Here is a 21,818-nt window from a genome sequence, read left to right as displayed (position 1 = left end):
GGTGGAAATACCCCTCTGTGCAGGGCCAGCCCACAGTGACACCCAGACCACGCAGACTGGCCGCACGTGTGGCTGTGTCCTACAAAGGGAAGGGGGGAGCAAACCCCCGACGGCTGCATGGGTTTGCTGGGCGGCAGTCTGATCCCCTAGCTGGAAGAATAGCATCAATCATTTAAACTGCAAAACAAGAAAGAGAATTTTGCTAACCAGGACAAAAGGCAACGAGCTCTCTAATTCCAGCCACATTTAGTTCCATCCTATGGGAATTTTACAGGCTCATTTTTTCAGCCTTTTTCACTGGGCAGCCTTCCAGACAGACTTTTAATGAGAAGCAGATGCAGGATAACGAGGGTGAATAAGAAATCACTGGCTTTTGTAATCTTTATTGAGGCATTCAAAGTTCCTATGCAATAAATAAATAAATACCAGTATGGTCAACTTTTAATCCATTTAAAAAAAAAAAGTTTTCAGAAGAAATCATGTCTCCAGTGTCTCATCTGTGCAAGGGACCTGTGTCCTGCGTAACAAATACACGGCTTGGAGGGGGGAGCCCTGAACGCCGAAGCCCAGGAGGGCCTGGCAGGGGTGCCAGGGTTCCTCTCATGCACATGAATAAGCAGGTCAAGTGAGCAGAATCCATTTCATTGGAATATCCCCAGAAATTGTCTATGTTTAGAACAAAGATTTAGTGGAGGAAGGGAAAATATTTCCCTTCCTTATTTCTCTTCCATAAAACATCAGAAAAGGTTAAAAAAAAAAAAAAAAAAAAAGGAGAGAGAGAAATGGCCAACCCACTGTTCTAACTGCCTGACAATCCACAGTGACTGCACCCAGGCAGCTGTTTCAGGACACACTGTTCTTTCTAAGATCATGAGATGCTTAGGAGATATGTCCATGTTTAGGACTTTTCCACAAACACGCTATGCATGTCTTGCACTGTTTGACTCAGGAATTATTTTCTTTTTTCTTAAGCAAAATTGTTCCTGATTTTACTGTGCCCTAGCCACTCCCACTCAGCAAACTGCCAGGCACTACACAGAGCCTTTGCATCACGATCAGGACCAGCATCTGGCCAGGGCTCATGGAGCAGCACAGGCGGTTCCACTTCAGCACAAGTGTGAGGACACACCGCGGAGAGGAAGGAGCCAAAGGGAAATGTTAATTTTCCACTGCCAAGTATTACTTCCCTTCCAGCAGGATCAATGCAACTGCCCCACTAATGATGCTTTTGCTGTACTCCCTGCTTGGCAGCATTTTCCTATAGGAGCTGCTTTCCAAAGCTTCCTTTACAGATTTGTATATTTTAAGGACAAAAGAGGTTCAGCTTGTTTGACTTACAGGCCTGGAACCTCACCCAAGAAACTCAAGCTGTAGACTTCTGCAAAAAAAGCTGTCTCGGTTTAAAGCCTCCAGCTCCCAGAGAAGCCCCTGCATCTCTCATTAAGCTACCCTAACCATTAAATTGGCCCCTCATTAACAGCATGCTCCCTGTTGCTAGTCTGACTTTGTCTAGCCTCAACCACAAACACAGAGAAGCACCAGGCTCATCCTCCCCACTGGAAAAGCAATTTATTTGCCATCACCCTTCTCCTGCTTCCTAATCCAAATACTCGGCTGCCTTTAAAACCGTGCTTTGCAGGAAACCAGCCCACTTTGCGATGTGGCCAGGAGATCTCCGTTGCTCACCTGGTCACATCACCATCGATCCCTCTACCAAATGTTACCACATCCGCAACAGTTACCAACAGCCGTTTGATATTTTTCCCCCCAGATCATTAATGAAGATGACAGTGAATCAGAGAGACCCTGGGGGAAGCCCCAAGGAAACACTTCTGAAAGATGATGATTCCTTATTAAAATTAGTTCAGCGTGCTCTATCGTCTATCAGTTAATGAGTTTTTAATCCATTTACAATGGATTAAAAGAGACAATGCTGACTTGGTATGCTGTTCACTTGCCTTTAATCAGCACTGTAGGGAGATAAGGCTTACAGAAAGCCACGTATCATGGTGATAGTTACCTTTATCAACCAAACTCATGGTCTTTTAAAAATTGATAATGGGATTGTTCGACAAGACTTGCTATCCACAAAACCGTGTGACTTGACAGCAATTACAGTCTTTGGTAAAATCTGAGCCTATTATCCAGTCCTAATGACTTAAGCATATTTACAAGTTTCCCCTTACAGCCTCCTTTTTATTGAAGGAGTAGAAAGGATTTCACGTTCACTGAAATACTTGGCTATGTTATCCTGATAGTTCCTAAATAAGGAACAAGAATATTTATTTAATGTCTGGCTTTTTTCTGTACCATGTTACAATTTTCTCCTAGCTCTTGCTACTCCAAGTCATATATTTTTACTGGTAGCTTTCACATCATTTATGAGTCAACTGTCCATGCCAGCACCCAGTATACCCTCAAAACTCCCCAAAATCTCAGACTGTCCATTTGTTGTATTTTTTAACCTTTTATTCCCACTTCTTGACCACAGACACCCTATAAACCCCTTAGGACTTCCAGGAACGTGGTGAGGACAGCAATTCTCTTTTCACGTTAGAAGGTAAAAGTAAAATAGCTGTAACCCATTCCCAATTACTATTTGTGTTTTTACAGCATGTTTTTCTCTCTGCTATCTCCCACTTTGAGAAGCTCACAAATCCTCATCCATCTACCACCTAACCTAATGTGGATGACAGCTGGAAGTTGGACCAAGCCATTGGGACCACCAGAGAGCATCAGGTTAAAGGAACGACCTGTACAAGGAACGACAAGAAGGCCAGAGCCCCACAGACGGGATCTTCCTTCTGTTTACCATCCCCATCGTGCAATGAGCCCTGCAGCCCCACTGCAGTGTGAGGATGCGGGGGTAACTCACAGCATTGCTCCCTTCATCCCCTTAGGCCCTGCTCCCTGCCTCACACCTGGTCCCACAGACCTCTAAAAGCTTCCAAACCTGTTCAACCGCCCTCCCAGGTGCACAGGATTCAGTGCAGCCATAATCAAAGCCATACAAAATCACAACTCCATCTGTTAAAGGACTGAAGCTTTTGTGAGCTGCCACAGCCATGCCACGGATACCTTCTGCCCCCCTCCCTTCTGCTTTATCTCTTTTCACCTATATTCACTCTCCTCCTGGACAGGGCTGTCACAGCCAACTATCCTCCCATCCCTGCAAGTGCTCACAGCTCTGGTGTCCAGAGCAAGCTGGAGTCTGGCCGACACTCTCCCTTCTTTGAATGCCAGATTTTCACAGGTTGGGAAGCAGCAGGGTGAACAGATGTCCCTTACTTGAAATTAAGACCCCACTTAAACTGAGCCTTCCCACAGCTCTGCTGTCACTCACAAAACCTCTGAGCTAATCCTCATCCTTTCATTTTGCCAGGAGCAGGGATTCCTAGGGCAGGCAGCTTCAAACCCCTCAGAGCAAAGGCTGGGGAGAGTCCCCGGGTAGACAGCATGACAAACCTTCTGCACAACCTGACTGCTCTCCAAGCCCAGCAGGACAGGGCAGAGCTCTCAGGATGGCAAGGGTTCAGAGAGAGAAGAAAGAGGGATGCTGGATGTGTTTGGAAGGCTCTCTGAGGGCAGGAAAGCACAAAGCCTTTGCTTCGTGCAGCTGAGCCAGTCCCAAGGCATCACCATCTCCTCCTGTCTTGCAAACTGCAGTGACACCTCGTGGTGAAGCCACCCGGCCCGGGGCCAAGCCACCTCCAGCAGCGGGGACACGTGTTGGCCAGAACCCTCAGACTCACCTGGAAAGGTTTCAAGAATGTCTCCTCCATGGCCAGCCGGCCATACTCGGTGAAGAGCTGGAAGTTGAAGCAAAGAACAAGAGGCCTGTTAGTTTGCCAGTCTGCACGGCTGGGCGGGCGGCTGCGGGCCACGCAAGCACCAGCAGCACGGGACCGCTGTCGACTCGGCACTAACAGCACCATTTGCAGAGCTGGAACAGAAATTGGCCGGCTGTGTGCCTGGCTCTGGGCTTTTGGTTCACATCTGAGAGGCACATGGAGCTGTTAGGGACAATCACCGTGCTGACCCCTCACGTGAAAGATCTCAGCCTGGAATTTTTGGCTGCCAAATCTGTGAAAAATGGCTCACATCAGCTGCTGGCTGTTGCTTTCATACCAACCAGAAACTTCACGTGCTGCAGGGGATTGCTGGAGCCCTGCTCTCTTTAAACAGCCCAAGAAGAAGCGGAAATGAATTCAGAAGTAAGTACTTTTCCCTGCAAACCCCCACTGTGCAAAGACTGTAAGATCAGCCCACCAGCAAGATTCGAAGGCTCTCCAGACTCTCTGGACTCTAATTTCTAATTGAAGGTGCAATAATGTATCTCACAGATGCCTAAAAATGGGTCAACTTGTTAAACAATAATGGCTTAAAATCCAAACTGAAGGATCAGATTTGCAATGGGTAAGTTCAATGTTAAAAAGGCATTATTGTTAAAAATATTTACTGATTGAAATGATAAAGTCTTCAAAAACTGGTTTTTCTAAGCTGGACTTTTGCTTTCCTTTTTCTTAAGCTCCTGGAAAAAACTACCTAAGCAATCAATCAATCACCTAAACAGAAGAGAAAGCTAGAGGTAGCACCACCAAATGGACAGGACACCTGTGCCACAAAAATCCCATTAGCTGCTTGTCTCCAGCAGTCAGGGCTGTAATTGCCCTTAGGGGTCACCTGTATTGAGCCAGTACCAATGTCAATAGCCAGACTTGTAAATGGCTATCTCATTTCTTTGGGCTTCTGACAGTCCAAAGAGCCCATCCTACAGCATGAACACTGCAGCTTCTAAAGGTGAGTGCCAAGAGGACGGGGCCAGGCTCTTTTCAGCGGTGCCCAGCGACAGGACAAGGGGCAATGGGCACATGCTGCAACACGGGGAGTTCCACCTGAACGTGAGGAGAAACGTCTTTACCATGAGGGTGCCGGAGCGCTGGGACGGGCTGCCCAGAGAGGCGGTGGGGTCTCCTGCTCTGGAGACATCCACACCCGCCTGGACGTGGCTCTGCAGCCTGCTCTGGGAGACCCTGCTTGAGCAGGGGGGTGGGCTGGGTGAGCTCCACAGGTCCCTTCCAGCCCCCACCAGTCTGGGATTCTGTGATTCTACCATCAGCTTCCTCGTCACGTAAGTCAAATGAGCACTTCTACTGCCCCTACTCAGGGAGCAGTGGACAGCCACTCACAGCAGCCGGAATACAGTCAATGCATGGTTAATTACCCTGGGTCCCTCCCTATTACCAGTCACTTTAGCCCCTTACTAAAAGTCACTGCATGTTTCCAGGCCCATGGGTCAGTCCTGGCCTCTGATGGGCCTCTGCTCCCTGAGGAACCCAAGCATGATCCTGTGGAAGGAACACAAGCCATGTGAGCTACATCCAGTTTGTGGCAGACTTGTGAACGCTCCACACTGAGATGGCCTGTGATGGGCACTCTACACCCATCCTGCACAGTCCGTTTGATACTGTTCTAACCTTGTCATTAGAAAGTCAACTCAACCCTCTCTGACTGCAGCACCATCCATGGCAACTGGTTCCATGCAGTGCGGACATATCAAAAAAATACTGCTTTCCACTTGGCAGCAGCCCCGTACACAGCTGAAGACCATCATCCCCTCTCAGTCACTTAAGTCTTGGTTCTTTCAGCCTCTCAGAGCCCCTCAGCCATCTGCTGCAGCACAAAGCATGGCCATGGACCCTTTGCAGCTTCACAGGCCATCAGCCTCGAGGAAGACACGTGCCCCAGAGACAGGAACAGTCCCTCCTGCCAAGTGCCCACTGACCACCCTGCCAAAGGACGCAGGCCCCCAAGAAGCCACGCTACGAGAGCACAGGCAAGACAGGTTTCAACCCAAGCAACTGTTCCTCCATGCCCATGAATCAATATGAGAGCTGGGAAACTGAAAAACCCTTTTGTGGCTCCAAACGCAGACGGGCCTTTCCAGAGCAACACAGCTTGCGAGTGCAAAGCATAACCCAGGTACCCCAGTGCTGCGGAGCCCCAGCGACAAGGGTCTTACCTGCAAGTGCTGCAGATCATCCTCCTGCACATTCTGGGACAAGTTATAAACCTGCATTTAAAAACAAAAACTTCAGAGCACTCAGAATGGCCTGTCCTTCTGGTCAGTGCATGGGCTGGTGCAGTTATAGCCTACAACATTACCATGGGGACACGGGCAAAGTCCCAGGTGGTGCGCGGTGCCGGTACAAGACAGGCCCCAAATGCTCCAGCATGGGAGCACCAGGGCTGTCCTGCCCCAGCCTGGAAACCTGTTTGGTCCAAATGATGTTCCTTCTTCTCATTTTTATGATGTGCTGAGCTCTGTACTAAGGGACAACTTCCATCCCGTTCACGCTGTCCTCCGAGAGCAAAGGCTGGGTGGTTGGAAGGGAAGCCCTAACAGGCTAGGGAGTTAATGGAGTGTGAACACCTCCAGCCCAGAGGATTCTCCAGCGGCACTGAGCCAAAAGCACACCCAGTTCCTCAGACCAAAGCTTCTTCCTCTTTGGTAGCTGCAAGCAAAGCGGTGCATCTGCTGCTGGCCTTGCTTTTGGGGTGAGATGAGGAGGTGAGACTGTTTCCTGTGATGATGGAGTCGCGTGTGAATCCTGCACTCAGTGCAGCCAACATGCTGGCCTTTGTCCTCCCACCAAAGGTCCTGCCAGCTGCTGTGTTAGGCTGATGCCAAGCTACTGGGGTTTTGCCACCACCTTTTAGGAAATGACTCCTGGAGACATCCCCCTTCTTACCTGTATCGAGCTGATCATTGTGCTAAGGGCAAACACAGTGGCTGAATCCCGCAGGGTGGACTGGCTGTCAAAGGTCCCCTGCGTGTCCATCAGCAATACGGCGACCTGAGAGGCAGAAAGTTCCACGTCAGCTTGGACGCACCCATTCAGCACCTGCACCCAAGCAATATCGCTCTCAAATGCCAAAGGCGGGGTGGGGAGGGGGGGCGGGAATGTCAGCTGTATTACTGTGCTGGGAATCTCCCCACTTCTGCCTCGGACTTAAAATGGGTGGAGGACAAAGGAGAACAGCAGCCCCAGTCACTCGTAACAGCGTGATGACTCAAGCAGGCAGGGAAATGAATGCTATGCAATGCAGAGGAGGGAACTGCTTTGCTCCTCAAATACTTGCTGTCAGTGCAGATGGGTCTTTTCCTGAGTCTGCGTAGTATCGCACCTCCTTAGCCCAAACCGCATTCGGCTAGTATTAGAAATCACACTGTGAATAATTCTGTGTCATTTTGGCATTGGGCTCTTCCTTAAAGAGTAGACAGATACCAATATTCCTGGCTATAAGCTGAATTTGCAGAATGCCCCAAGATCCAGTTTGCATTGTATTTGACCAGCCTGAATGAAGACACTCCATTTTACAGCTACTGCTCTAGGAAAGGGGAGTAGTTTCCAAGGACCTCAGATTCAAGGTCCCCGGGAATAAGAGGGATGCCCAGAGTTGAGGGACACCTGGACGGCATAACAGGGACACCTAGACATCGTATCAACTCACTGCATTAAAGCCATTCATGTCAAATGAGGGGTACGGTAATGAAGAGCTTCTCTAAACTTGCACAGGCATTTGAGCCACCAAAGACAAGGCGGGAGAGTCTTACAAAAGCTGGAAGAGAAAAATGAGTTGACCAGCAACAGACAGCTATGCAACAGAGAAGCGCACACCTTTTTACCATCGGGCTTGTCCACCAGGAAAACCTCACTCCATATCTGAATGCCGGTCGTCTCTCGCTCAGACCCTCCCCTCCAGGAGAAACCAGTCAGAGGCTCATTGTAATCACCAACCCAGTCCACTGCTTCCTGCAGGTAGGAACAGAAGTTGCTGGAGTTCTCATCTCACTTTGGTTTTCCACTTTTCCTCTGTGCTGCATTCACCATAGTGTAGCCCCTATAAAAGAGGTTTCCTACAGGGCAGCAAATGTGAACATCTCTCCTCCCAAGTCAGGAGCCCACTAGAGACTCACTGGTGCACAGAGCTGTGGAAGGATCCATTTTATTTTATTTTGTAAAGCCCATGCTAATGAGAGGCTTGGAGAGGGACTTTTTACAAGGGCATGGAGTGATAGGACAAGGGAGAATGGGTTTAAAATAAAAAGACGGTAGATTCAGATGAGATATGAGGAAGAAATTCTTCCCCGTGAGGGCGGCGAGGCGCTGGCCCAGGCTGCCCAGAGCAGCTGTGGGTGCCCCATCCCTGGCAGAGCTCAAGGCCAGGCTGGATGGGGCTGGGGGCAGCCTGGGCTGGGGGGAGGGGTCCCTGCCCGTGGCAGGGGGGTTGGAAACTTGAAGATCTTTAAGTTCCTTTCCAACCCAAACTATCCTGTGATTCTGTGATTCCGAGAGCACCAAGCCAGTATCCTGTCCAGCTCATCCCTGGGAGCAATGAGCAGTAGGACCACACCCCTGGGAAAAGCCACCTCAGCTGAAGCCATACCTTATTGTACATATACCGCAGCATGAAGTCCATCAGGAATGATTTTCCTTTTCTAAAAGCTCCTGCAACAGACACAGCCACAACCTCTTTATCTCTGACAGCCTCTGAGAGAAGGATGCGGTTCAGTGCAGCTTCATCCAATTCAAAGGAATGGTCATCTTTGACAATGAGGACTTGCACTGGTCCTGCCTTCCTCACGGACTCCTCCTCCTCCGAGCTCCACTCGTAAGTCTTCTCTGCAAAACTACCTGTGTAAACAAGTAAAACAAGAGCTCTTAGGTTCCTTCTTTTGCAAAATGCTGAACCACAGGCAGCAGAGCTGGACAGGGTAGTAACAGGCCAGCCAGCCCAAATATCCATCCCAAAACAGCATCATTCAGAGCAGATGTCTGTTTAACCTGTCCTCAGACATCTTGCTGGAGTCTCCATGCCACTTTGAGGCCATCTGCCCACATGCTCCCTGCAGGCAGAGTTCCCTGCTGCAACCTCCCTTGACAAAACACACTCATTACTTTTTGTCCTACAAGAGTTGACATGGAGGGCAGCTCACTCTCTTCTTGCCTGCAGCAACTTCTGATATACACAAAGACTGCCATGACACCTCCCTTAGCTTCTTCTCTGCTAGAAAAGAGAAGTTCAAGCCCCCAGTTACCCCTTGCTACCACACCATCTAGGCATCTGACTGCTCTCCTCTGGACACTCCCCAACAGGTCCTTCCTGAAGGCCAGATCAAAAATGGATGCAGCACTCAAGCTGAAGTGTCTCAGTACCTCATGCCTCTGTCAAGGGACACTGCCTTGATGCATCCTGTGCAACTGCTGTTTCTGTAGCAACAACAGAATCCTTCTCCATCTGCAGTCTGCAGTAATGCTCAACGTGTCATCTGCTGCTTCTGCCGTCAACCTCATCGACCGCATCCCCCGAGACAGCCTCAGCAGGAACCAGGCCACGAAGACACATGCTTACCCTGATAAAAGCCACTTCTTCACTCCCAAGTGGGAAGCATAGGCAAAGCACCGGCACTGCTCACTTTCACACTCTGAAATGGCAGGGTTCCCTGCGGAGCTGCTCCCCAGCACAGAGGCGGGCGCTGCGCAGCGTTTGTACAGCCTTACAGAAGGGTCTCAGCTCCCTGCCGGGACGGGGAGGAGTGACCAGCAGGAGCCTTTGGAGGGGACAGGCAGGGACCCAGAGTTTGGTCACTGTATTCACACTTGGCAGCAGCAGCAGCGTGCCAGATACGTATCTCCCACACGCTGCTCCTTACAGCTAACGACCCGATGGTCCATTTGGGCTGCTTTGCATACCTGACACAACACAGGAGACGATGGGTTTTGAGACTTGCCATCCACAGACGCTGTAGCCCTGGCGTTTACAAAGAGCAGGCCAGCTCCAGTAATTTTCCTTTCGTTGTGTCCAAACTTCCCAGCACAGGAAAGAGATGCCGTGATTAATCATGCCAGTCAGCTCACCTACAGCCACATGAAACCTCCTTGCCAGCAGGAAGGGAGCATGTGATGGAAAGTTCCCCATTTCTACAAAAACTTCCTGGTTTGTTGGCTCAGGCTGCAACTTTCCAAACACGGTAGCCTCAAGTTAAACCTCCTCAGTCTCTGTGTCAGTCCCTGACCTCGGGGACCCAGTTTTCAGCCAGTCCCAGCTGTTTCAAAGCACAAGGGCTACGCATGTGCATGCTAAAAGGCAAGCTATAAATACCAAGAGGAATACGGTTTGCCCATTCTGGGCCTCCAGCAGCAACTTCATATTTTAAATAACAGCAGTGCTTTTGTAGAAGTTTTTGATTTTCTACGATCCCGTGATGAAATATCAGGATCATTAAGCCTGGTTGCTAGGGGATTGCTGGTGGCTCTCAGACATATACTGCAAGCTTTCTTTGCTCACAGTTGAAAGACAAAGATCTTTTCTTCCCAATGCTTGAAGGTTTTTTAGCAAAACAAAAGTCCCAAATGCTTTGAAAAGCTAGATTCTCCACCAGACAGCAGCAGCTGGGGACTAGCAGCACCAAACTCCCTTCAAAAACCAACCCCTGCCCTGTGTTACTGCTTAGGGGCCTCCAAAAAAACAACAAACCTTCTCATTTCAAATACATGGACCCAGGATCCAGGCACACATCATCAAATAACTTGAAAAATGAAGGCCTCTAAGAGCAGTCAGTCCTCTTGCTGCACACACCGAACAGTTTCCAGCATTAAGATCTTCCCAACAAGCAAGTATGGACAGGTGCCAAAGGGCCACAGGCTCACGTGCTCTTTTTAAGCACTGCCATGCTGCAAAGTGCCATAGAAAGTCTACAATAGGAAATACCTCCTCTCCTGCGGTGGTTCCCAATGCCCTGCTCAGCTATCTGCGTCCAATTATTTTTTTTTTTAGTTTTTACAGCTGCACAGAATGGATAGTGGAGAGATCCTTGTGTAAGATGTGACTCATGGCAGAGGCAGGAAAAAAATTGTAAACTGAATGAAATCTAAACGTTCTGGCTCTAGCCAAACTAACAAGGGTGCTGGTGAAATAGCTGTGACACTTCCCCAGACCAGGCAAGTCCACCTCTGGCTACGCAGACAGAGTGTGAGGGGGACCAGCATCTTACTCGTCCCATGCTAGCAGTAACAGGAGCTGCAGCCAGAGTGCCCAGCTGGGTACCAAGATGGGCACAAGCCCTGCTGTCTCTGGGCTTCAAGCACAGGGAAAGGCAGCACGGATGCCCCCAGCTCAGACGGCTGAGCGGACTGCCAGTCCTCATCACAGATCCGAGCGCCATGACAGGGGACTGAGGAGAGTCCCTCCCATCCTGCTACCAGAGGGCCATTTGGTGCCAGGTTCCCCATCCTGCTGCTGCTGGTGCCTGGACAGGATCTCCCAGATCTTCTTCTCCCTCCAGTTCAGCTGCTGAAAAGAACGACAGCCTGTGCAGAGAAGAAGAGACTGTGCTGTCCCTTCAAAGCATCAGGATCTGTAAGGAGCATAATTTTTTTTAGCAGATATTGACAGATGTGGGAAGAATGTCTCCAGACAGGTCACAATCCAAAGCAGTCATGGTCTCCTAGGGGAAGTTCTTGCTTCCAAACACCAGGAAAACCAGGCTGTTTGCACAACACAGGGGCAAAATACAAAGTATTATGATCAGGATATGTTGCTTTCCCACTTCATTGGAGGTATCAGGAGAAAAGGCACTATATTAAGCAGGTCTCTGAACTAATTTCAGCCCTGTTATCTCTGCTTCTTTCATGTATGCCACCTGCAGACAAAACTCTTCCACATTTATTTCCATGTGATGAAACTTCCATGTTCTGTTTATTAGATTATCTGCCACATTGGAAACCCAGAGATTATTTTATAAGATGGCTGTGCATTACTGTAAATCAATTATTAGAACTGGTCTTTCCAGTGTAAATTAGTTATCTGCTTTGAAGTTAGTTGTACCTGGCAATGGCAAAACATCATCTGGCCAAAAAGGAAAGGAAAGAGATCTCAACTTTCCTAAACACACTCTTGTTTCTACTCATTTTCTAACCTGACTCCTCCTTTCTGTTGGCTCTCTCCGGCACCTTGCAATTACGTCAATTCTCAAGCTGCTCATTCAGAAATTGCCAGGATACAGTTCCTTTTCCCCATTTCATAACAGCTCATTGTCATGACTCTAAAGTGAAGTGGAATCCACATCTCCGTTCCATATGGTGATTTAAAGCGGAAAGGTGATCAGAATTCGCATTCATACTCACTGGGCTGTCAGACAGCAGCAAGGAAATGGCCCAATTCATGCAGACAGCCCCGTAATACAGGACATACTGTGCAATTTATTGGAGCCTAAGGAAAAAATAAAGCATTCTTCCATTGCTCTAGGACTTATTGCTGGTTAAAATTAAATAAATTAAACCAGTATATTTCACATTGTGCCTCTGTACATACTGACAGCCAATGTCTTAGGTATTTAAGCTCCTGCAGAAGAATAAATTAGGTAAATTACACATCACTAATTATGCAATGTACCTTTGGTGAGTGCTTGTTTAAGCCTGTTCTTTCTTAGCTATGGAAGAACGGGTCACAGAAATGCTGACTGCTTTCCAGAGACCAGCTAATAAAGTCAGCTTTTCCTTAAATGAGTTTGCACAATAAACACATTTCATTCCAGAGAATGAAACGCAGCCGTGATCCATCATCTGTGCAAACACAGGCTGCCTAACCAGACCCTGAGAAAGCCAATTTGCCAACCCTGCTCTTCTGCTCTCTTGCATCCCAGGAGCCTTACAAGCACTGCCCATGAAAAGCAAAAGCTGCAGCCTGGGCCCCGATCCCCCCACTAAAATACACAGCTGTCATGCGGTGGTACTATTCTGAGGGTAGTTCAATGAAGTTACTTTACTGCATGGAAAAAAGGAAACTACCAAGGACAGAAAGTAGAGGTTCAATGGCAAGCTTTGAACAGAGCATTCCTGCAGCGGCCAGGTTAGCTCTCTAGGGATTAATTCACTCAGCAGCAATAGCTGTGCGGATCCTTTCTGAAGCTGTGTTCACCCCAGCTGTTTACATTACAAACGTATCACAGTGCCACCGATGATACCACGAGCCAAGTGCCGAACAGACCTTACAGTCAGGCTTGATCTGTCTGCACGCTCTCCAGAGAGCTCCAGCTTCCAGGAAGCTTATCTGCCCTCCGCAAACGGCACTGGCAAAGAAAGACGTCTCTCCCCAAGCTGCAGTCTCCCTTGCACTTAACACATGCAGCTTGGCTGCTGCTGTGACATGAGTTCTGCTCACTCTGTTCATGCTGAACCATCTCTGCTGCACAACAAGCGGCCAATGATCATCGGTAAGGCTCTGAGGAGGCTGGGAAAGGCAGCATGTATCGCTTTGAGCATGCACCAGACATCCTCTCCTTCTCCCCAAGACAGGCTTGCGCAGAGCTCTGCAACTTATACAGCTAATGAGGGAAAAAGGAGAAATAAAGCACTGAAGCAAAGCATATGTACTGGACAGCCAGGGCAGAGGGGGTGTTACAGAGCAATAACCTGTATCGATCCTGCACAAAGGATCAGATGGGATCCTGCACAAAGGATGCACAGCAGGGCACAACCACATCCTGAAGCACTGCAACTGCCATGGGAGCCTGGCCTGGGCAGCTGTGAGTTAGCAAATTCCCTCAGCACGGGGCTGCCATTGAGTGCGTAGGCTGAGATGAACCCAGGAGACAGTGTCCTTGAGAGGACTGAGCAGGGAAGCCTCGCTGGGTAAAGCCCTCTCTTACACCCATCTCTGCTCTGCGATCTTGCTGGCACCGCACTCTCCGAGGGTACCTAGCCAGCAGGTCAGAAAGTCTCCCAAGCTGGGTTTAAGAAGACACACACATTCACCACCCCTCTGTACCTCCTACCTGCAGGACATGGCTAACCACACGGCCACACAACTCTCCCTCCACCATGCTCACACCTCTGCTGGGATCTGTGATGCCCCCACGGAGTCAGAGGAGCCCGGACCCGGGGAGGGGAAATGCCAGGCACTAGCCGTCAGTAGCACCCACTAACTAGAGCCGCGGAGCATCCCTGAAGCAGCACACACACACATGTACCTCCCGCGGGCCCCAGCCTGGCCACACTGTCTCCTTCATTTGGGGCCAGTGGTCTGGGAAATGCAGCAGTGAATGGAAAGAGAGAGCCAGACCTCCTCATGCCCAAGTGGGAAATCACTTGCACTTCCCCTGACTGGATGTACAGATGTAATCACAGCTCTGCCATCAACCAAGGTACAAGGCAGGGTCTTGATACCTGTGGAAATGAATGGTAAATGACACAGGTCGTGAAGATCTCTACACAGGGAGCTGCAGGGCATTGCCTAGAAACAGGTGAAGAAAACTGTCACTTAAAAAGTCAGCCCTGTCCTTCAACAACCAAGAATGGCAGGTAAAAGGCCACACTTGGTACTCATTTGGGGTCTCACTTTGAGATCCCAAGCTATCCTCTCCAGAGTCAGGGTGAACTCTTATATTCCAGCGGCACAGCAGTGTTAACACCTCTGCCCAATGCAACCTACAGTCCCATGTGCTCCTGGCAAGCACCCCACTTCTCTGCACCCCAGGATGCTTGCAGCAGGTTGCCGAGCAGGGTGGCTACTGCTGCCAGGCCTGGTACTCATCCTTTGCTTTTTTTGGAGCAGCGGTAAGATGTAGAGCGCACCTTCTTCCCGCCAGCTCTGAGTCATCCAGCTGGCAGCACAGCGGCTTCAGCTAGAGCGTGGCCAGCTCAGCCCCTTTTCCCTTTGGCAGACGAAACAGGGAGATGAACGATTATGCTGATAACGTGAGTGGTTTAAGACCTTTCTGCATAAAAGACTGCTGACAGAAACAAGAGCTTGGACGATTAGTGGCCACCAAACCTGCCTGTTACAACAGACACGTCTCAAATGCCAAAGTCTCATGTGAAACTTCTTAAAGACACTTCAGTTACATGAAGCTACAGTGCCTTAGCTGGCTCTGGAGCAACAGCAAAGCCTACTGCTGTGAAATTCCCAGGCTGAGCTCATGATTAGCATGCGTCAGAGACACAGGCACACAACTGCCCTGGGAAGAAAGCAGATCAGAGGTTTTTCAATAAGTTTTTCAGGAAGTTTGAGGTCACGCTAGACAGTTACGTGGCTATGTCCATGCGAGTTCATGTGCCGGGACTGGCTGATTCAAAGGCAAGGTGGGCAACTCCCAGAGGAAACCTTACTCCCACTTGTGATCATCAAAAGACTGTCATAAGAGAGCGCTACCAAAAGGCCATTACCTATCTGTCAGGTACAAATTCTGGGCCTGCTCACCCACATCTGAGCCTAGCCAGACTCAGGTGCGACATGATGGCTGAAACGCATCTTGCAAGAATATGTCTCCAAAACTCTCACTCCACCCCCAGCACACATTTTCTGCATGGTCTTTCATCCATTTCGTTTGTCAGCAACCAGCCTCCCTCCACCACCAGTATTTGATTTAGTTACTTCTGACATGAAATTATCTTTACCCTTTTGTTGTTACAACTGCCTGAAAATAAAGTTTGGTAAATGTGCCATGAAATCCTAGGATACAACATGAAAGGCAATTACACTCTAAAGAAAATGTTTATGTATATATATACAGAGAGAGAGCCCTTTAAAACGTTTTACTGGCTCGGCTGAATTCAGCACCTTCTCTGGAGCCCCTACCCCATTTTGGGAAATTTGTGTGCAGTTACTTTATTGCTGTAACACCTAATCTTCCCTCAGCTGATAGCAAATGTGAGCGCTTCTGGCAGCAACAAAGGAGTGGGGGGGGGTCTCTTGAGTGAAGTGATTTTTGGAGGTAATCCATGGGACATCTTGTGCCTCCCAGCGCGTGACAATACCTGCACCAGGGCTCACTCTCCTGCTGGAGAATGTTTCAGTCAATGATGCAGGGGAGTTAACATAAGGCCCGCTGCCTATGAACATCACCCAGGCCCTAAACAACATTTACATGCGCTGCTTCCCACCCACAACCAACTCCAAGTGCTGCTTCCCTCTTCCATTAATCAGGCAGGCAGCCAACGCCGAAGCTTCTAAGGCATGGAGCATGACAAGGGCACCATGTCACCACTGCGAGGCAGCCTCAGGGCACCTCGGTTCTTCCCCCCAAAAGGGGAAAGGCAGGCTGATCTCACTCCTGCTCATCTTGCAACGGGTCAGACCATGCTATTCAAATTCTTGGTACAATGCTGCTGCCTCAAAACCAACGGCACAATGACCAAGTACCATATTTAGCTTGCAATTGTTGTCTTGTCTCTTCTTTCAAGTCCCAATTTTCTTTTCTCATTTACACACTAGTAATTTGGTTGTGAATCTTCTCATATCTAGTGGCTTTTTGTGTAAAGGCCCATCTGTCTGAAACATCTCAGCTTTCACTTTTCAGGAGGTTCCCAGCATTCAGAGTCACAAAGAAAAGCCAGTAAGTGGAATGTGAATACCTACCATAAAAGGTCAGAAACCAAATAACAAACAGAAGGGATGTCAGCCTATCAGTTGGAAAGAAAAAAAACAACCAAAAAAAAGGACTACCAAAACCATCCTTTTTTTCTTTCCAGTTTAACCCATTGCTGTGCAGTCTGAAAGTGTGGTGTTGGTGATCTCAGCCTGGCCTGCGCTGGAGAGGAGTCTCTTCTCCCTGAAGTTGCTTGGCCATTCCTGACAATCAGGCCCCTTTCGGAGCTCTCATAGATCTTACATTCAGTTTGAAAATCCTGACCAAGAAGTATATATAAACTTCTGTAATCCCTTTTATGGCTTTAAGACCGAATTCTTGACGAGTGGGTCATTCCAATTACAACACAGGCCATGACAGGAAACATGAGAGATTTCACACAATTTGTTCCAGCCTGTGCTGTTTAAATGAGTGACTGGGAGCAGAGTTCTCTAATGCCTTTAGCGTACCAGGGCGAGCAGGCTGCTGAGCATCTGCAACTGCAAAGCATGAAGAATTTCAGAAAAAAAATCAGTGTAATCCACTACAAGCCTTCATTGAGTTGGCTGGACTTCACCGTGCCAATCAGGATTTAGACTAACGATCCTTATTTTGGGAAGCACAGGGTCCTAAGAAACTATATGTGATTTGTTCATCTCAGCTCCCTCAGCCATTCATCCAGCAACTAGCAGCCGTTGTGATGTCTATGCACCACTTAGCACATTCGGTAAGAGCGCCTTAAATGATGCATAACCTTATTCTGACCTTCTGCCCAGGGCTAAATCCTACGCTTGATGCATTACATGCCCCTACACAAAATGTACATATGTGACAGTAACCCAGCTTTAACAGCTGACCAGGGGCAATTTCTTCTGGGTGCCATGCACACACTGACCCTAATTTGCTCTGTGATCTTTAAAAAAGCAAATTATTTTTATGAAACAAAGGAGGAAGGTTGCACTAAGCAGTTGCCTGTTTTCAGGCCTGATTAACCAGAGAGTAACTAGGACAAAGTTTGATCCGTTTCAAAATAGCATAATATTTTTAATGACCCATAAGCCCACTTTTAGAACATAGCAAGGACTTTCTACTTTCTGCCTTAGTTTGAGTAAAAGCCTGAAACTCCTCCTTTGCCAGCTACGCTGAAAAATGTAGCAGCAGCAGAGTCACCCCACAGACTGATGTCACCAGACAATGCTGCAGTCACTGGATGTAAACACATCTTTCAGGGCAATGTGGTTCTGCTGTATAAATGCACACTTTTATTAAAGCGAGCGCTTTTTTCACTTTTTTTTTTTAACCCTAGTAAAAAATACAGGCATTTTCTCTCTAATTTATTACTTGCAATGTCAACCAGCCTGACAAATTGTCAGGAAATCATTCTAGGAATAGGTAAACCCCTGTAGAAGATAGCGTATGATTTTGACCTGTGGATGCATTGCAGCAGAAGGCAGCTGATCCCACAGAGACCCACTTGGACCCATGGATGGTTCCAGATTCTTGCAAAACTTACAGAGAATCTAAGGAAGAGTTCATCCAGTCAGTGACACATCACATTTCACTCGAGTACAGCTTCGCAGCATATTTCAAATGAGGATGTGCTTAATTGTCTTGCTGGACCCAAGGCTGTACTTTCCAAGATGATGTTTTCTCCGTTTATATCCGCTTCAGCATCATTTGCATTTTCTTCTCTTGCTATCGAGATCTGACGGGAAAGCACCAGCGCGTGTACGTGTGTGCCATACTCAACACGCACAGAGACAGGACTGACAGCTCTGCGAGACAAAGCTGAGAATCTCCGCACATTCACTGAGAAGTTTTCCCTCCAGTTTACCCAAGGGTCTAACGACCTTCGTCAAGAGTCGCACTTAAAAATGGTACCGATCGAATGAGCGCTGCTCATTTCCCCCCCCCCTCCGCTCTCTCGCAAAAAGACCACCACCCGCTCCGCTTACTCAAACCACACGCTCCGTTATCTCAACGCTTCCGCACACACGTCCCCGAACTGTTAATCATTACCATGGGAAATACTACACTCATCTATTCAAATTAGAACTTAATTTGTGTAATCTAAACATCACCGCCTAGCTCACCTGCTCTGCCTGACTAGACGGGATAACCGCGAGCACCGATGAGTTCACACGGAGTAACTCCAGGGAAAGGACAAATTACACTCCTCAGCAGCCTCGACTAACGGCAAACGGCGTATAAACCCTGATTTCCTACAGAACGGGCAGCACAGCCGGTGCAGCCCTGGGGCGCAGGGTGCAGCAGGCCGGGCTGCAGTGGGTGCAGGGCAGCAGGAGCCCCGCGCCCGGCCGCCGCAGCCCGCAGCCCACCCGTGGGCCCAGTGGGGCGCTGGTGGTGGCCCCGGCCCGCCGCAGGTGGCTGCAGAGCCGGGAAGGGAGCCCTGCGGGGAGACACGGCTGAACCCCGCTGCCTGGGACCCCGCTCGGCCCCCGGCCACGCTGCCCCCGGCTCCCCCCGGCTGTGCTGGGGGGTGTGAAGGGATGGGTTTAGAATGGCCCCGCTCCGAGGGGGCTGACACGCCAGCAAGCCCGGCAGCCCCCGGAGATTGTGGGACACCCTCCGCAGGAGCGACCTGCCGGGGAAGGCCGGCGGCTCCGAGGCAGACGGGTGTCCCGCCGAGGCGGGGCGGTGGCTGAGGTGACAAGCCCCGTCCGCAGCGGGGCTGCGGGCAGCTGGGGGCGCCGGGCCGGGGCAGGCCGGCGGGGAGCCGGGGCGGCCGAAGGGGCTCCCCGCGGAGGCGGCCGCCGGCCCCGTGCGGGCGCAGGGCCCCGCGCACGCCAGGCCGAGGGCGGCGGCGCGCCAGGGGGCGCCTGGCCCGCCCAGCACGGCACCACCGGCACCCCCGGCCCCGACCCCCGGCGCCGCCGCCCGCCGGCGGCAGGGGAGGGGCAGGCGGGCGCCAGCGGCTCCAGACCCCAGAAGGCGGGGGCGGTGCGAGATGCCCGTCCGGCGCCGCGGAAGGAGCGGCCCGCCGCTGCCACGGCCCCCTCCCGGGGCCGCCGAGCCCCCCGCCGCCGCCCCGCCCCGGCGGCCCGGGCCCAGGCGGGTCCGGGCGCGCCCCCCGCCCCGGCCGCCCCAGCGTGGAGCGGGCCGCGGGCCGCCGCAGGCCCGGCATTGTTCACGGCCGCGGGGCGCGCCCGCCCCGCCCGGGCTCGCTCCCCCCCCTCCGACCCTTCCCCGGGGGCCGCCCCAGCGCCCCCCGCCGCCTACCCCAGCTGCTCCTGTCCCGGCGGTTCCGGGCCATGGCGGGGCGCGGGGCTGCCCGGGCCGCGGCGGCTGCGGGAGGCTCCGTGCGCGCTCCGAGCCGCGCTGCGTCTGGCGCGGCTGCCGCGGTGGCGCGGGGCGGGCGGGGGAGCCGGCAGCAGCATCCCCGCCCGCCGCTACGGCGTGGCACGGCGCGGCACGGCGCGGCACGGCACGGCGGCCCGCCGCCCCTGGGGCACCCGCCCCCGCCGCACACGGGTGTCCGCGCTCAGGGCAGCCACGTGTGGGGCTTCTGGCAGGGACGGCCGTGGGTTGGGCGGGGGTACATCCAGGGGAACCCACTTGCCGGGGTAGCCGCACCCAGAGGTGCCCCCGCACCCGGGACATGCGGCACTGTCATGGGCATCCACTCACGGGGTCGTGGGGGGCACCCAGCACAGCCAGGAGGCACCCACACCCTGGGTTACTCCAACCAGGGCACTGGGGTCATGGGGGGGTAGCCACATGGTGGGCACCCACACCTGGGGGCACACTTACGGGTGTCCACCCGCAGAAGGCGTGTCCACCTGCAGCACCAGGTTCATCTGGGGCACCCCCATGGGCACCCCGCCGTGGGGAGGCACTGGGCACACAGCTCCCCACTCAGCCTGCCCAGCGTGGGACGGGCTGGGGCTCACACATCACCCACACACCTTCCCGGGCGGGCACAGGCACAAATACCAACCCCACACACCGCCTGGGCTGGCATCACCCACAGGCACAGAGCACCCAGGTGGGACAGGCACCCCAAAGCGGAGCCACGCACCACAGCTCGTGCACACACAGAGCTCAGACACACTGTGTGCCCTTCCCGGGGCATGTGGCAAGCGCACAGGTTCACATGGGCTGAGAAAACACCAGTGGCTCGGCCAGCTCCTGCCCCCCTGGTTCTGGCTGTGCCGGCAGCACCAGACATGTGCTGCACATGTAAAGATGCAGCGCGACGATCCAGGCTTGGGCACCCCTGGGGAAGATCCAGCTGCAGCACAATGGATAACATGCACCTTCCCTCCAGATTCCCTCTACCAGCAAGGGCTTGTCCCCTCATATTTGGGATCGATTCGGTGCTCTGCCACATGAGACCATGACTCAACCGGAGTGCACAGGAGCACCCGGGTGCGAATTGCCTGGGAGCAGGGGTGCTGACCCCGTGCCCCAGCTGCCCTGAGGTGCCCCTTGCACCCTCAGCCAAAACATCCCACCTGGAGGGACAAAGGGAGGATGTTCTGTTTTCTTTTTCTTTGCCTTCCCACGTTCTCCTGCCAGCTGCAGCCTCCCAGGCCTGCATTTATTGTGCAAACCCAGGAAAAGTGTGGAAGCCCTTTGCGACGCCAGCTGCAGAAGAGCTCACCCACTGCCACCCACACCGCGCGGACCAGCACGTGGGTGAGCATCTGGTCCTCAGCTGGTGCTTGCCCAGGCTTTTGATGCCAACAAGCTGCTGGAGTTGACCTGTCTCTGAAGCCGCAGCATCGTGCTGCTCTTCAGAAGAAGCATGGCATAGCGCTCAAGGAACAACTGAACAAACTTGAAATGTGGCAGTCACCGGAGGATTATACAGGCCAAAATTTGGAAGGATGGGAAGGGAACTGAGCCCCAGACTGTATCTGCAAGAGGAGATTTTGGGAGAGTGCTGCTTGTTTTTGCACGGTGGCCTGCGACCGCTGCACAAACCCAATGGCCATCCAGCTTCGTTGGATACACAGGAACCTGCAGGATCCGCTCTTCATTTTTGAAAGTGGGAAGAACATTCAAAAGCAAACCAGTTTTCAGTTCCAGGCAACTCATCCATGCCAAAGCCATGTGTTGTTGTGCTCCCATTGATATGCTGATACTTAATTTGTAAATGCCTTCTCCGATACTTGGTGACTGCCTCCCCTTGGCTTCATCCCTGTGTTTACAGCTTAGGAGTGAAACATATAATTTCAGCTCGGTGAAGTGCCGGCTCACGTGGCAGGCAGCTGAATCCTTCTGCCCGTGGCTGCTGGGCACTGTGACCGCGACGAGCTCAGCCTCTCGTGGTCTTTGCAGAAGCTCCCTTGCCATTTTTATAAATAATCCCTGAAATTGCATGTGCCGGTTGCTGCTTTGAAGCAGCGGAGAAGCGATTGGCATTGTGAGGGGGGATTTCTTA

General features: G+C 51.4%; 1 protein-coding gene across 2 annotated transcripts in view; it reads right to left on the bottom strand.

Moving 5' to 3' along the window:
• The window catches only part of ATL1 (atlastin GTPase 1), a 32,232-nt gene extending 12,360 nt beyond the window's left edge, over positions 1-19,872 (bottom strand). The window contains exons 1-6 of one of the 2 annotated variants that reach the window (XM_055715667.1): positions 19,652-19,872; positions 8,452-8,699; positions 7,683-7,817; positions 6,753-6,857; positions 6,023-6,073; positions 3,753-3,809 (exon numbers count right to left, since the gene is read on the bottom strand). In XM_055715667.1, coding sequence (XP_055571642.1) covers positions 3,753-3,809; positions 6,023-6,073; positions 6,753-6,857; positions 7,683-7,817; positions 8,452-8,699; positions 19,652-19,685 — 630 coding nt within the window. In that variant the 5' untranslated portion in view covers positions 19,686-19,872. The remainder of the gene's footprint in view (positions 1-3,752; positions 3,810-6,022; positions 6,074-6,752; positions 6,858-7,682; positions 7,818-8,451; positions 8,700-19,651) is intronic. The other variant, XM_055715668.1, reaches the window with a different exon arrangement.
• Between the last annotated feature and the right edge of the window lie 1,946 nt (positions 19,873-21,818).

This window comes from Falco cherrug, chromosome 7 (genome assembly GCF_023634085.1).
Source record: "Falco cherrug isolate bFalChe1 chromosome 7, bFalChe1.pri, whole genome shotgun sequence".
Lineage (NCBI taxonomy): Eukaryota > Metazoa > Chordata > Aves > Falconiformes > Falconidae > Falco > Falco cherrug.
Note: the sequence above shows the minus strand (reverse complement) of the source record. Positions and strands in the feature narration are given on the sequence as shown.